The 14,177-nt window shown below is 46.3% G+C and overlaps 1 protein-coding gene across 2 annotated transcripts in view; it reads right to left on the bottom strand.

The window, feature by feature from the left end:
* Positions 1 to 13,514, bottom strand: part of Cfap221 (cilia and flagella associated protein 221) — a 99,382-nt gene extending 85,868 nt beyond the window's left edge. Inside the window, exons 1-3 of one of the 2 annotated variants that reach the window (XM_045150630.1) lie at positions 13,383 to 13,514; positions 12,431 to 12,613; positions 6,754 to 6,854 (exon numbers count right to left, since the gene is read on the bottom strand). In XM_045150630.1, coding sequence (XP_045006565.1) covers positions 6,754 to 6,854; positions 12,431 to 12,569 — 240 coding nt within the window. In that variant the 5' untranslated portion in view covers positions 12,570 to 12,613; positions 13,383 to 13,514. The remainder of the gene's footprint in view (positions 1 to 6,753; positions 6,855 to 12,430; positions 12,614 to 13,382) is intronic. The other variant, XM_045150631.1, reaches the window with a different exon arrangement.
* Between the last annotated feature and the right edge of the window lie 663 nt (positions 13,515 to 14,177).

Genomic DNA, 14,177 nt, shown 5'->3' with positions numbered 1-14,177 from the left:
ATGCCATATGTTTTTACTATAGTTTCAATTGTCTTAATTTTTTTAAAAGATTTTTATTTATTTATTTGAGAGTGACAGAGAGAGGAAGAGGCAGATAGAGAGCGAGAGAGAGAATGGGTGCGCCAGGGATTCCAGCCACTGCAAACAAACTCCAGACACGTGCGCCCCCTTGTGCATCTGGCTAACGTGGGTCCTGGGGAATTGAGCCTCGAACCGGGGTCCTTAGGCTTCACAGGCAAGTGCTTAATCACTATGCCATCTCTCCAGCCCTCAATTGTCTTAATTTTGATACCCTGAGCAGAAACCATTGGGATTCATGGGCCTAATAGTATTTTTTCTGTTTGCTTTGCATATATATGGTGTGTGTGTGTTTGTGTGTGTGTGTGTGTGTGTGTGTGTGTGTGTATGACAGAGGTTGGTGTCAGGCATTTTCCTCAGTTGCTCTCTACCTCATTCTTAGGGATGGGGGTCTCATGCCGAGCCTAGAGCTCACTGACTCAGCTAGGCTGACTGGCCAGCAATCCACAGAGACTCTCCTGTCTCCATCTCCCAGAATTGAGGTTATGGGCATGAACTACCATGCCCCCTCTGACATGGCATTGGAGCTCTGAACCCAGGCTTCCATGCACACACAGCAGTGCTTTTTGCTATCGATTCATCTTCCCAGCCCCTCACCACCCCTATGTTGAGAAGCAGGATTTGAGGAGGGGTGACTCCCTAGAAGCTGTCATAGGGAGTTGAACACCAATATCATGATGGAAAGCCAGAGGGAACTATTTATTTTGTTAGGATAAGGTTTTACAGGGCAGTGATTTTGTCTGGGGCTGGCTGCAGCAATGCTGGTTATCTCCTTGGAAAATTGATGGATTATGTGTTTAATAATTTCTGAGGCTTTACACAAAAGAGGAAAAGAAGATGGAGAGATGGCTCAGTGGATAAGGCATTTGCCTGCAAAGATGAAGGACTTGAGTTTGGTTCCCCAGTACCCATGTAAAGCCGGCTGCAAAAGGTGGCACATGTGTCTGGAGTTCATTGGCAGGGGCTAGAGGCCCTGACATGCCCATTTCCTCTCTGCCTCTGACTCTTTCTCTAGCCTACCCACTCTTAAATAAATAAATAATAGTAGAACAAGAGGTGCTGGGGAGATTCCTTAGTGGTTAAGGCATGTTTCTGCAAACCCAAAAGACCCAGATTCAATTCCCCAGGACCTACATAAGCCAGCTGTCCAAGGTGGCACATGTGTCTTTGTTGGCAGTGGCTGGAGGCCCTGGTGAACCCATACTCTCTTTCTATCTGTTCCTTTCTCTTTCTCTTTCTCTTTCAAATAAATAAATATTGAAACAAAAGAATATGGGGGTTGGTTTTTAAAAAGTGAGTACCATTATTTTAAGCATGCACACATGGTGTGTGTGTGTGTGTGTGTGTGTGTGTATGTGTGTGTGTGTGTGTGTGTGGTGTGACTGGGCCCATTTGGCACCCTATGTACTCATCTATGGTAGGATGCACCCACTTGCAGAGGTTAGGGGGAGGGACATGGAGTATTCCTCTCGATCGTTTGCTACTCATTCATGCCTAAGTTGGAGTCTCTTACTGAGTCCAGAGCTTGTTGATTTTTCATGAGCTCCAGTGATTCCCCAGTCTCTGCTCCCTTAAAGAACTGGGGTTACAGACATACATGACCACATCCAGCTGTTTATGGGGTTCCTGGGGATCCAACTGAAGCAGTCTCATGCCTCTTTGGGCCCTCATGCTGGCAAAGGAAGTGCGATTAATTGCTGAGCCATCTCTCCAGCCCATTACTTCAAAATTTTCAAGTAACTTGAATGCAAATAAAATGTTGCAAATACTTTAATTAACTCTGGCTTTATCTCAAGTATTAATGAGCAATTTACTGTGGTTTTAAACACACATTTAATTTGTCCATGTGTGGACAATTCACATAGTTTCTTGTGACAAAACCTAAGTAGAGTTGTGGGATTTCCCCCCTCATTTGTTAAGAATTTTAAGGAAATGGCCTTGGGCTTCTGCTTAACATAGTTGGTGGAAACAGGAATCTGGCTCTTCTATACTTGCCAGAATGCCATTCACATGAAATAATTTCGTACTTTTATCTCCCTCTGTTTGTTTTAATGTCTGATAGAAACTGTGTGGTTATTTAGACTGTACATTGTATTTACTTGGAGTTAGTGAACTCGTGCCTAGTCAATCTTGTCTAAGAGAGAATTCAGCATCATTCTCTCACAAGTATTTACTGAGTGCTTTCGGTGTGTCAGGCATGGGGCTGCATGTGGAGGAAGCAGAAACAAGGCCGGGCGTGGTGGTGCACACCTTTAACCCTAGCTTTTGGGAGGCTGAGGTAGGAGGGCTGCAGTGAGTTCAAGGCCACTACTAGTGAATTCCAGGTCAGCCTGGGCTAGAGTAAGACCATACCTTGAACCAAAAACAAACAAACAAACAAAAAAAAGCAGCAGTGGTTTCTGATTTGTGGAAGTCAGAGGACAACTTTGGGTGTTGGTCCTCCTCAGCACCATACAAACTGTGGTGGTATATGCAAAATGGTGGCATATGCCTGTAATCCCAGTGCCCAGGACATGGAGGAAGGAGGAACAGGAGTTCAAAGTCATCCTCACAATATAGGGGACTTGAGACCAGCCTGAGATAGATGAGACCAATTCAAAAGAAAATTTAAAGGTCATGCCAAGATCTAAAAGAAAATGCTTATTTTTTTGGTATAGTAAATGTTTAATTATTACCCCTAAAAATTGCCACCCTGTAACCTTCAACAAGGACTTGTGTGATTCTGAGGAAAGCTTATTTTGAGGAAAGTGAGCTTTCTTGCCCTGCCCCCACACAGAAGGGAAATATCCTGAAGCTAATGATAAAACTTATAAAACAGATATCATAAACAAGAACTGTGGCATAATACAAAAATCACAAAACTCCCCCAAACTGATTCAATACAACTCCTATCAAAATCCTGGATGAGGCCTGGCACAGAGTGTTTATCGGTAATCCCAGCATGGAGAGGCTAAGGCAGGAGGATTGGAAGTTCGAGGCCAATATGGGCTACATATGTAAAGACACCCCGTCTCAAAAAACCAAAACATATGAACACCTCTCCCCAAACACAACAAAACAAAACAAAACAAAACAAAAAGGATCTCAGTTCAGCCTTTTTTTTTTTCCCTTCAGCAATTGGCAAATTGATCCTAAAGTCCATATGGAATTGCAGAGAACCCAGAATACTCAAAATGATCTTGAAAAAGCAAAGGGCCTGGGAAGAGATGGCTCCGTGGTAAAAGGCACTTGCTTACAAAGCCTGATGGGCTGGGTTAGCTTTCCCAGTGTGCACATAAGGCCAGATGCACAAAGTGGAGCACACGGCTGGAGTTTGGTCACAGTGGTGGGAAGGCCAGGTGCACCCATTCTCTCTCTCAGTACCTGTTTTTCACCCTGTTTGCAAATAAATAATGAAATAAATAATATATATATTTTAAAAAAGAGTGAAGTTGAAGCATTCTCACTTTCTGCTTTCAAACTTACTAAGAGTTACAGGACAAAGTGTTCTGGTGCAGCTAGGGTTAAGGCTGAAAATAAGAGGTTGTTGAGAGCTCAACACAAATAGGGTATCTTGATCACACCCTCCAAAGATCAGGGAATGTCATTGAAGAGGAGAAGGAAAGAATGGAAGAGCCACAGAGTGGAAAGGAGTACTTTGGTGCACTGTCCTTTGGGCATGAACTGATGGGTGCGTTCATGTCCTCACAGTGGCTACTGATACCCCAACAGGACCCTCACCATTCTGAGCCCATGAACATTTAACAATTATTTTTATTTATTTATTTGAGAGACAGAGAGGAGAGGCAGATAGGGATTGGGCATGCCAGGGCCTCCAGCCACTGCAAATGAACACCAGATGCATGCACCACCTTGTGCATCTGGCTTATGTGGGTTCTAGGGAGTTGAACCTGGGTCCTTTGACTTTTCAGGAAAATGCCTTAATGGCTAAGCCATCTCTCCAGTCCCCCATCACCATTTTGACATAGAGGATGGAGGGTGACAAAAAGAATGGGACGTCACCCTCAGTGGAATGGGGGTGGGGAAGGGGAGGCAAAAGAGGGTCATGGGATGGGAATACAATCAAACTATAGTATGTTCATGCATTAAAATTCTCAATAAAAGTGTACAAAAAGAAGTTGGAAAAAAAGGAGACTTAAAAGATAATCCACAGGATTTCATAACATACTTGCCTATCACTGTTACGGCAGCTACCAAAAATTACTGTGTCATGGGAGATATCTAAGAGAACTGAAAGTATGTCTACACAAAATCATGCACAGGAATGTACATGGCAGCCCCCGATGCTATTCAGAGCAGCCCCAAAGTGTGAAAACAGCTCAAATGCCTGTCAGCTAATGGATAGATAAACAGTGTGGCTGTTTCATACTGCAAGCTGGATGAGTATGGCAAACATGCTACGTGAAGGGACACAAGACCATGCGGCATGTGATTTCACAGTGGGCAGCGTCCAGGACAGGTAAGTCTACAGAAATCAGAAATAGCACTGGGGATGTATAGGCAGCAGTTCAATGTTTGCTTAGCATGTATGAGGCCCTGGTTCAACTCTCTACACCATATTCAGGACAAATGACATAGTTAGAAATCAATACATATAGCTTGTCACTGGGGATGTGCCTCAGGGGTAGAGCACTTGCCTAGTATGTGTAAGAGCCTGAGTTTGAACCCTAACACTGTCTCCAGACAGATAGAAAGTAGCTGAATGTTTGCCTGGGCAAGAGGGATCATATGAGGGAGGAGTGTATAGGGAATGACTGATAATAGGTGTGTAGTTTCCTTTGGGGGTGATAAAAAACCATTCTGAACCATAGTGGTGATTCCTGTGTTTTATGTGTATTGTATGCAGTATGTGAACTTCATTACTGTATATAGAATACGAATTGCATTTCAATGATTCTGTCAAGAAATTTAAAAATGAACAAATAAAAATACAGGTTTAAGACTGCTAAAAGACTTTCCAAGGCTCAGGGACCATTGTAGAAGAAGGAGCAGGAAGACTGTAAGAGCCACAGGGTGGGTAGAAATATCCCGAGGCACGGCATCCCTCCACCCCACAGAGACATACTAACTGAGGTCTCATTTACCTAGCAGTTAACTTCAACAACCCCACTGAGGAGAGCCCTCAGGCAAAGTGGGACAGAGAAGGGAGGATATAAGACTAGAACCTTGTTAAAAAAATAAAATGTCAAAAAAAATACAGGTTTAGATTTTGGTATACATTGACTTTATAAAGAATGAGTAATTGTCAATAATTAATGTTTTAGATCTAGTCTACCATGACCTTGACAGAAACTGTGAACAGGAAAAGCCATGATGTCTAAAAGGCAGGAGGTCCCTAACCACAGACGTTAATCCTACCGTCTTCCCAAGAGAAGAGCCTGGCTGCTGACAGCTTCCTCGTCTCCTCTCGGGGCTCTACTTCCTCGTGCAGGACTTGGAAACCTCCCTTCACTTCCCGACAGCACTTGTCCTTTTTCTCCAGGGGACTCTCTTCTCCCTGAACAGCCGGGCACAATGACTGCAGCTCTGTCTTAAGACAGTTCCCCTGGAGTCATGGCTTCTAAGAAGACGCCACCTCTAAGGGTAGAAAGTGCTGTGGTGACTGGGGACAGGCTCAGAGGGAGCATATCACCCACAAAGTCTCACCCCACGCAGCTCAGAGGTCAACTAGATATAGAGCTCAACTCTAGCGCCCAGTGTGGCCTAGCTCTGAGAAGTCGCGTGTGGCGTGATTAGAGGATTATGGGAAGTCCATGAGATTGGGGATCCAGTTTCACACAGGTGTGCAGTGCAGGTAGGACCCTGAAGTTACACAGTGCCGCCACCGTGGTGTCACGTAGATGAAGGAAGAGGATCCGGAATGACAGATTTAGGCATGGTGCCTGGACTGATTAGGTCCAAGGGACCCTGAGCTGGGGCCTCCAGGGAACGGGGGTGATCCTTTCTCTGGTGTTGAAGCCACAGTGGCTCAGAGTCCAGTTCCATCCCCATCACCTGTGCCCTGTGTGCTTGAACAAATGACTTAAGCTTTCAGAATCTCGCTTTCCTAGTCTAGATGCCCTCCTCACCGAGTGAATATGCGGACTCAGTCAGGTCATATTCACCGAGGCACTGTACCTGGTCCGAAGAGTCGCTCACGGGGACATCCACTGCAGAGAGTGCTGGGAGGGGCCTTTGGCAGAGCAGAAATAACTTGTCCAAGGACGCCGGTGCCCCTTTACAAGTTGTAATCCTGGAACTAACTTTTTGGCTGACTAAACTGCTCTGTAGAGTGTCATTTCATTATTACGGTTATCCCCCTTAAAGAGTACCTACCACAGGGCTGGGGAGATGGCGCCATATGAAAGTGCACTTGCTACACAAGGATGAAGACCTGAGTTTAATCCCTAGCATCTGCATATAAAGGTGGGCATGGCCACACATGCCTGGGACTCCAGTGCTGAGGGAGGAAGAGACAGGAGGATCCCTGGGGCTCACTGGTCAGCCAGCATCCTTGAAAGAATGGGGAGCCCTAGGCTCAGCGATAAACTGTATCAGGGAAAAAAGGCAGAAGGATGATGGAGGACACTCGACGTACCCTTCTGGCCTTATCAAGCCTGTGCATCTGTACGCCATGTGCACACACCATGCACACATACATGGAACATGCTACACATACCAAAAAGAAATACCTACCAGAATCTGTTGGTGCTGCTTTTCTATTTGGCAGCCTCCAAAATGCACTATGCCGGGTTTGGCTTCGATAACCTTGTTATTCAGGAGCTTGGCATAAATCTCTATAAAAGCAAGGTACATAAGTCCCTTGTGAGACATTAAAGAGAATATTGCATTAAAGAAGATCCCATTAGCGTGAGCTTTCTTTGATTTAGGGCATTTCAAGCCCATGAAAGTTAGAGACAGTGGGTATAGTTGTCAGTAAGGTTAATTCCAGGTTCCAAATAAACTGGACTCCTACACACACACACACACACACACAGGTGTGTTCATATATGTGAGTGTGTGGAGGTCAAAGGACAACCTCGGGTGTTTGTCTTCACCTTCCACCTTGTTTGTGGCAGGGTCTCTTGCTCACCACAGTGTTCACCAGGTTAACTTGCCTGTGAGCTTCCCAACAATTCTCTTTTTTCTGCCTCCCACCTTGCGGTAGGTGGGCTGAGATGCCTGCTACGGGGTCTGGCTGTATGCTTTATGTAGGTTCTGGGGATTGAACTCAGGTGCTTGTGTTTGTGTGGCAAGCACTTTGTCCACCGAGCCACCTTCCCAGTTTCCTTTCTACTTTTAAGCATCATTGGGAAGATGTTTTCTTTGCAATACAAATCTGTATCATGTCTGTTACCTAATACTTTGCATGTGGGTTTTGTGCATGTGCATTTGTGCCAGCATGTTCACATGTGTGGGGGTACATATGTGTGTGCAGGTGTCTGCATGTAGAGGTTGGCATCTGGTGTCTTTCTTTTTTATTTATTTTTTTGTTTATTTCTATTTATTTATTTGAGAGTGACAGACAGACAGAGAAAGAGATAGAGAGAGAGAATGGGCACAGCAGGGCCTCCAACCACTGCAAATGAACTCCAGATGCATGCACCCCTTGTCCATCTGGCTAACGTGGTTCCTGGGGAATTGAGCCTCGATCAGGAGTCCTTAGGCTTCACAGGTAAGTGCTTAACCGCTAAGACATTTCTCCAGCCCCTGGTGTCTTTCTTGATTGCTCTCCAAATTATTTACTGAGGTAGGATCTCTTACTTAAACTCAGAGCTCACCATTTCAGCCAGTCCAGCTACCCAGCTTGCCTAGAGCTCCCCTATGTCTGTATCCTGTGTGCTGGGATTACAGACAGGCTCCTGTGCTTGAGTGAATTCTGGGGATCAGAATTCAGGTCCTCACACTTATGTAGCAAGGGCTAAAGCCACTGAGCCATCTCCCAACCCTTATTAGCTGTTAAAATTATTTGCTCTCCAAACATCATACATGTCTTTCTCTATAGCTCACCCTGGCCTTGAACTCATAATTATTCTATCTCAGCCTCCTAAGAGCTGAGATTAAAGGAGTGTACCACCACACCTGACCATATAAATCCTTCTGATTAAACACCAACTTGTAAAGACTATACACATTCTGCCTTCGCACTCCCAATGAGATCACTTCCCATGCTGAGAATGCCAAGTGCAAAGTTTTCAAACACCAAGTTCTTAATTTTATTACTGTGAATCTAATTATTATTATTTGATTTCTCCTGGACAGCATTACACTGTGATATAGAATCACCTTAAAGCTCTCAATATCACCATAGACAGTAAAGCCTCGAATAGCCATTGCTGTAATATGAACACTTTTATTATAATTTTAACAAGGTTTAAAGAGCTAAGCTCATAAAAGTGTCAAGTTCTATAAAGCCAATCTCTGCTCTTAATTCAGGCAGGGGTGGAAGCATGTGGACTAGATACCGAGAGCATATTTGTAGGTCTTCTGGGTTTTCTGTCAGGCAGGCTCCGCACCCATGGGTCCATAATGAGGCAGGAGAGTAGGGTGAACAGAAAGTCCAGAAGCCTTACACAGAGGCTTCACAATGAGCATATGAGAAAAACCTGTGGCTGGAAACCCTTCAACTGAGGCTGACTAGCACTGGCTGGAGCTACTGGTGAGACACTGAGGCAGTCCAGAGTGACCTGTGACTCATGGGACCAAAACACCCATACCCATGTAGAAATCCAAGATACTCAAGAGACATGTGATGCATGAAGTTGTATGTAGAACTGTGTGTAACAGGCAGAGCATGTGTGAGAAAGATTATTCTATGAAAGTAACCCCCAAAGCCTCAGCAATATGACATACAAGCCCCATCTCTTTGTACAGTGGGCTGCTTGGACTCAATTTCCTCTCTCTGTTCTACCCCACTCCCATCTCTTGAAAGTGTACTGTCTGTTGAGACTCTATCCCTGCTTCTGCTAGCATCTGTGTATCTCTGCTCAATTCCTTCTTCCAGGTCACAGGCCCCTGGAACTGTCTGGAGGTGCCCATAGGACCCCAGTATCTGAAGACACCAGTGATGCCTGGCCCACTTCCAGAGAGTAATGTCTCCACTGAGCAGGGGAGAAGCAGACACTCAACATGGGGAAGCGACTTGCCCATGGCTGGTGGTCAGAAATCGAGTCCAATTCTGCCTGGCTCCAAACACTAAGCCACCATCCTGGGCATTGCTGATTTCTTACACATGGTAAACTTTGGACTTTGCCCACATCTGGCAAACTGGCATCCATCCCTTTGTACACTGTGGTTCTGAGATCCATTTGAAGAGGGTTTGAAAGGTTTAGTGTTTTCTTCTCAATAGGCCACTGTCATTGTCATCAGCTTTTGGTCAAATAAAGGGCTAGAATTTGTGGTTGGAGACTGGTGATCTCTGTAAGGCATTAGATCATTTTTAATTGTGAAAATTACCATTATTCTATAATCTTTAACACTCAAAGATTTTTGTTTTGGGGTCACAAAGTAACATTTTTCTGATCAGAAATGGTCAAGTATAACAATTTGCACATATGTGTGGTTTGTATGCACGTATGTGTATTCATGTGTGTGTGGTTGCACACATATGTGCCTGTGTATGTGTGTGTGTGTATGTAGAAGCCAGACATTGAGTGTCTTCCTCCATCACCCTCCACCTCATTTACTGAGGCAGGGTCTCTCACGTGGACCCAAGGCTCTTGATGAGCTTGTCTTGCTAGCTAGATTGCTGCTGGCACCCCTGCTTCTGCCTCCTGCCTGCTGGGATTGCAGATTGGGCTGCCACCCCACCTGGCATTTTTGTGAGTTCTGAGGATCTGAACTCTGGTCCTTGCACTTGTACAGCAAGTGTTTTATCCACTGGGTCATCTCCTCAACCCTTGACCTGCTTGAAGCTGGCAAAAGAGTCACACCAGAAATTACATTTTTATTGGGCTCTGGGTCAAGAGCTTACTTGGTAAAGTACTTGCTTAGAATGCACAAAGCCCTGGATTCAATCCCCAGTACCTTATAAACCTGGCATGGTGGCACACACCTGTAATCCTAGCACTTGGTAGGTAGAAGGAGGACGATCAGAAGTTCAAGGTCATCTTCAAATACATAACCAGTTTAAGGCCATCCTATGCCACATGACACCCCATTTCAAAAAAAAAAAAAAAATCCAACAACAAGTTGATTACAGCCATAGCCTGTGTGATCCTATTGCAATGATCTTGCCTGGAGAGTCGATTTTGTATCTTGTAGGATTCGCTACTTGTTCCCTCTCAGGTGACCTTTGTTCCCTAGCGGCTCACACAGCACTTTCCAATACTATGAGAGCTAGCCAGCAAGAAGCTGGCTTCTATCTTGGTAGAAGTGGGGGGCGGGTGAGGGAGAGGGAACAGAAGAGTATAATCCAGTGGGAATATGGCCATCATGCAATATGTTCATTCACTAAAGTCCTCAATGTAAAAGAAATTACATTTCTGAAGTTAGATATGGGGCTTGAAGGATGAGTTTGATGCGGACTACTGAATATGATGGTGGAGCACTGGCCATGGGTTTCTGCCAGCTGAATACCAGTTCTTCCCTTAAAAGGTATTCACCTCTGGGAAAGCATGGGATTTTGCCACATCTTAGCTTCTCCAACAGTGAAACAGAAATAGAATGTTCCAGGAAGGTGTGTGTGTGTGTGTGTGTGTGTTCAGATGCGAATTATACAGATGATGTGCCTCCCCACTCAGCTAAAGAAAATCCCAGGTCTCTGTGTCCTGTGATTGTCATGAAGATGTAAAATGCCCATGCTCTGAAGGAGAAGGATGACTGGTGTGGCCAGGGCCAAGGGTGAGTCAAGAACAACACCGGCGTGGTGCTGGGTGGTCACATCAGATCAAATAGCCAAGGGGACCAAGTGTGTGTGCGTGAAGGAGCTGTCAGCTCATCGTGCATGTAAGGGGAAGTGTTGAGAGTATTCAAGCAAGAGAGCAACGGGTGAAAGTCAGGATTCTAGACACGAAGTTGACAAGGGAGTGTGGAGAGGGTGGGACAGTTGTAGGCAGATATTGAAGACCTGAGGGCACTCACAGGAATTTTCAGGTTGTGCCCTGGAACAAGGAATTGCACCGGGAACTTGTGACTAGTAGTAGAAACAGAGAGAGCTTATTAAAGGAGAAAAGTTCTCCTGAGCCTGGCACACCCTATTGTTTTGTTTGTTCCTATTTTGAGGTAGGGTCTCACCCTAGCCCAGGCTGACCTGGAATTCACTACGCAGTCTCAGGGTGACCTCAAATTCATAGTGATCTTCCTACCTCTGCCTCCTAAACGCTGGGATTAAAGGATTGCGCCACTATGTCTCCTGAGAATGGAAGTAGGCCATAGCCGGAGGGAGGTCAAAGGCTCCCTGGCAAACACTACTCAATGGATTGGGACTTTTATATTCCAGCATCAGCAGGCTTTTAGGTCACTTGCAAAGCAGGTACTTTTTCTGCAAATGCAGCTACAGATTTGAATACATGTCCCCCATAGTCTCAGCTATCTTATTTTATTTATTTATTTTTTATTTTTTTTTGTTTATTTTATTTATTTATTTGAGAGTGATGGGGGGGGGAGAGAATGGGCGCACCAGGGCTTCCAGCCACCGCCAACGAACTCCAGATGCCTGCACTCCCTTGTGCATCTGGCTAACGTGGGTCCTGGGGAATCGAGCCTCGAACGGGGGTCCTTAGGCTTCACAGGCAAGTGCTTAACCGCTAAGCCATCTTTCCAGTGCCTCAGCTATTTTATTAAGGCTTGTAATTTGGGTCTCCAGCCACCTGGCTGGTAGAGGTGTCAATGGGGAGTGGGGCAGATCCTGGAGTCTAGTCCTAAGGTGTCACTGGGGGGAGGATGGGAACTCCAGTCAAAAGGTGTACAGAGAGGTGCGAGCCCTGGTGGGGGTCCCTGCTGGGGGCTGCCGCTTCCCTGCTTGCTACTTTTGGTTTTGCTGTCCGGTTGTCTCTCTCTGCTTGGGTGGATGGAAGAAGCTGCTTCAGCTGCGTCTGGAACCCCTGATCTCTGAGCTTGAAATAAAATCGGTCCTCCTCGAAACTGTCTGGTTTGGATGTTCCTCCCAGCAACGGGAAGCCGTCTACAGCCTTTTTCTTCATCACTGGCTTCTTCACAGGCTCATCTTTGACTAGCACTATGTACGCATGCTCACAGGCGCGTGGTGGGCGCACTGCGTGAGTGTGTGCGCACACAAGGACTGCTCTCAGCAGAGAAGACTGATATGACTGGATAAAACAACATAAAACCAAGAATTCCATTATGCTTTCTGGACTATGGATTCACCCATGAAGATTTGTGGTCTCGGGCAAATCTAACCCTTCCCACTTACTGGACTCCAAGAGGTGGTTAGGTACATCTCCTCTTTTTCTGGGTTCCTCCACTAGGCTCTTCAGAAGCAGGGGTGACACCTTGTCAAAGGAGTCTTCTCCATCCTTCAGCTCTTGCCTGTGGGGTTTTACAACGGCCATCTTATGAAAAATGGAGCTGCCCTTGTAGAGTTAAAGGTCGTTTCCTGGAGAGAAGACAGCAACAGTAAGCTTTTCTCTAATAACACACGTTTCCCCCCACCCCCCTCAATTCTTGACTAATGCACCTCTTGTCTCTGCATCGTGGACTGTGGCCCAGGCTCTCCCTGCCCCTCGTCACTGCTGGCCACTCCGTTCCCACACACGGCTGTCCCACTAATTTACATCATAATCCAATGGTTTCAACTTGGGGCCTGTGCACAAGCTGTTATGAGAAGCCCCCGACATTGAGCGTAAAATCACACGTGCCTGTCGACGTGTTTTTTTTTTTTTTTTTTCTTCTAGAGAAAGGCCCAAAGCTGCAGTGTTCCAAAGGTCCACAGCACACAGGGTCCAAGAAATATGGTGAAATGCCAAAGGAAGTGGTTAGCAATTCTGAAAGAACTTTCTTGTCGCCTCCTCTCCGTCCTCCCACTAGTGAACGGTGGGCACACCTCTCTGACCCTCACCCTCACCCCCAGCACAGCCTGCCTGTCACCCAAGGCATTCCTCTCCTGCCCTCCACTGGCTGTCCCAAGTTCACCCTCCAACCCCTTCACAGTCCGTACAATATCAAAAACTACAGTTTTCATGACCGATTAACCAGACCCTTGTTGGCCCACAGTCACTCCAAAACACATACCCACCCACCCCCCCACCCACCCCTAGTCAGCTTGGTCAAAACGCCTTCCTTTGTCAGCGACCTTTCACTCCATCCCCTGCTAAGGTGAGGGGGCGTCAGCTGCAGACCCCCATCCTCATTTCTTTGGGGCCCACCTGCCCTGGTTGACCACTGGTTGGACGCCGGGGGCTCACGTTGCTTCAGCAGATCGGCAGCGACCCCGGGGCCCTCCTGGCCAGAGGCCTCAGGCTGCTCACACTGGAGACCAGGGTTCCCGGGATTCCGCCCCGCGCCAAGCGTCGCCATGACGACAAGACGCGCTCCCGGGATGGGCGGCGGGACGGACCAAAAGCCCCAGAACGTGGGGGAAACCGAGAGATCTTGGTTCTGGGTATCCGAGACTGGGGGTTAACTGCTAGGGGCTCGGGACAATGTGCGGGGCCCTTGGAAGAAAAAGGAAGGCGCGTTTTAATGTGGAACGGTAAGGGATTGCCCTGGCGGGGGTAAGAGAGTGGGGAGAAAGCGCAGCTTGCGCTGCCAGAGCAGACCAGGGCCCTGGGGCGGAGCTTCCTCCGCTCGGCTTTTGTGAACTTTTTGCATGTTCTCCTACGGCAGATTTTATGCACTCACAAACGTAGGCAGATGGTAAGATGAAGCCTCTACATACTGCTGCAGCCATGATCAAACCACGGCCAATCTTGTCTCACCGGTCGGTACCTTGCCCTTGCTGTCATTTTGAAGAAATCCCCCAACATGTTCGCATCTATACTTTAAAAGACAATTGTATATATTATGATGGTAATATTAACTTGCTCTGTATAGCTTGGAGCACAATTTTATTTTAATAAACAATTTTTTAAAAAATTTCAGAACGTTCCTCTATAAGGTAAGAATTCAATACAAATAATAATAATAATAATAAAAACCCACCAATCAGCACGGTGACACAC

Source organism: Jaculus jaculus, chromosome 5 (genome assembly GCF_020740685.1).
Source record: "Jaculus jaculus isolate mJacJac1 chromosome 5, mJacJac1.mat.Y.cur, whole genome shotgun sequence".
Taxonomy (NCBI): Eukaryota; Metazoa; Chordata; class Mammalia; order Rodentia; family Dipodidae; genus Jaculus; species Jaculus jaculus.
The sequence above is the reverse complement of the archived record's forward strand: the minus strand, read 5'-3'. Positions and strand labels throughout refer to the sequence as shown.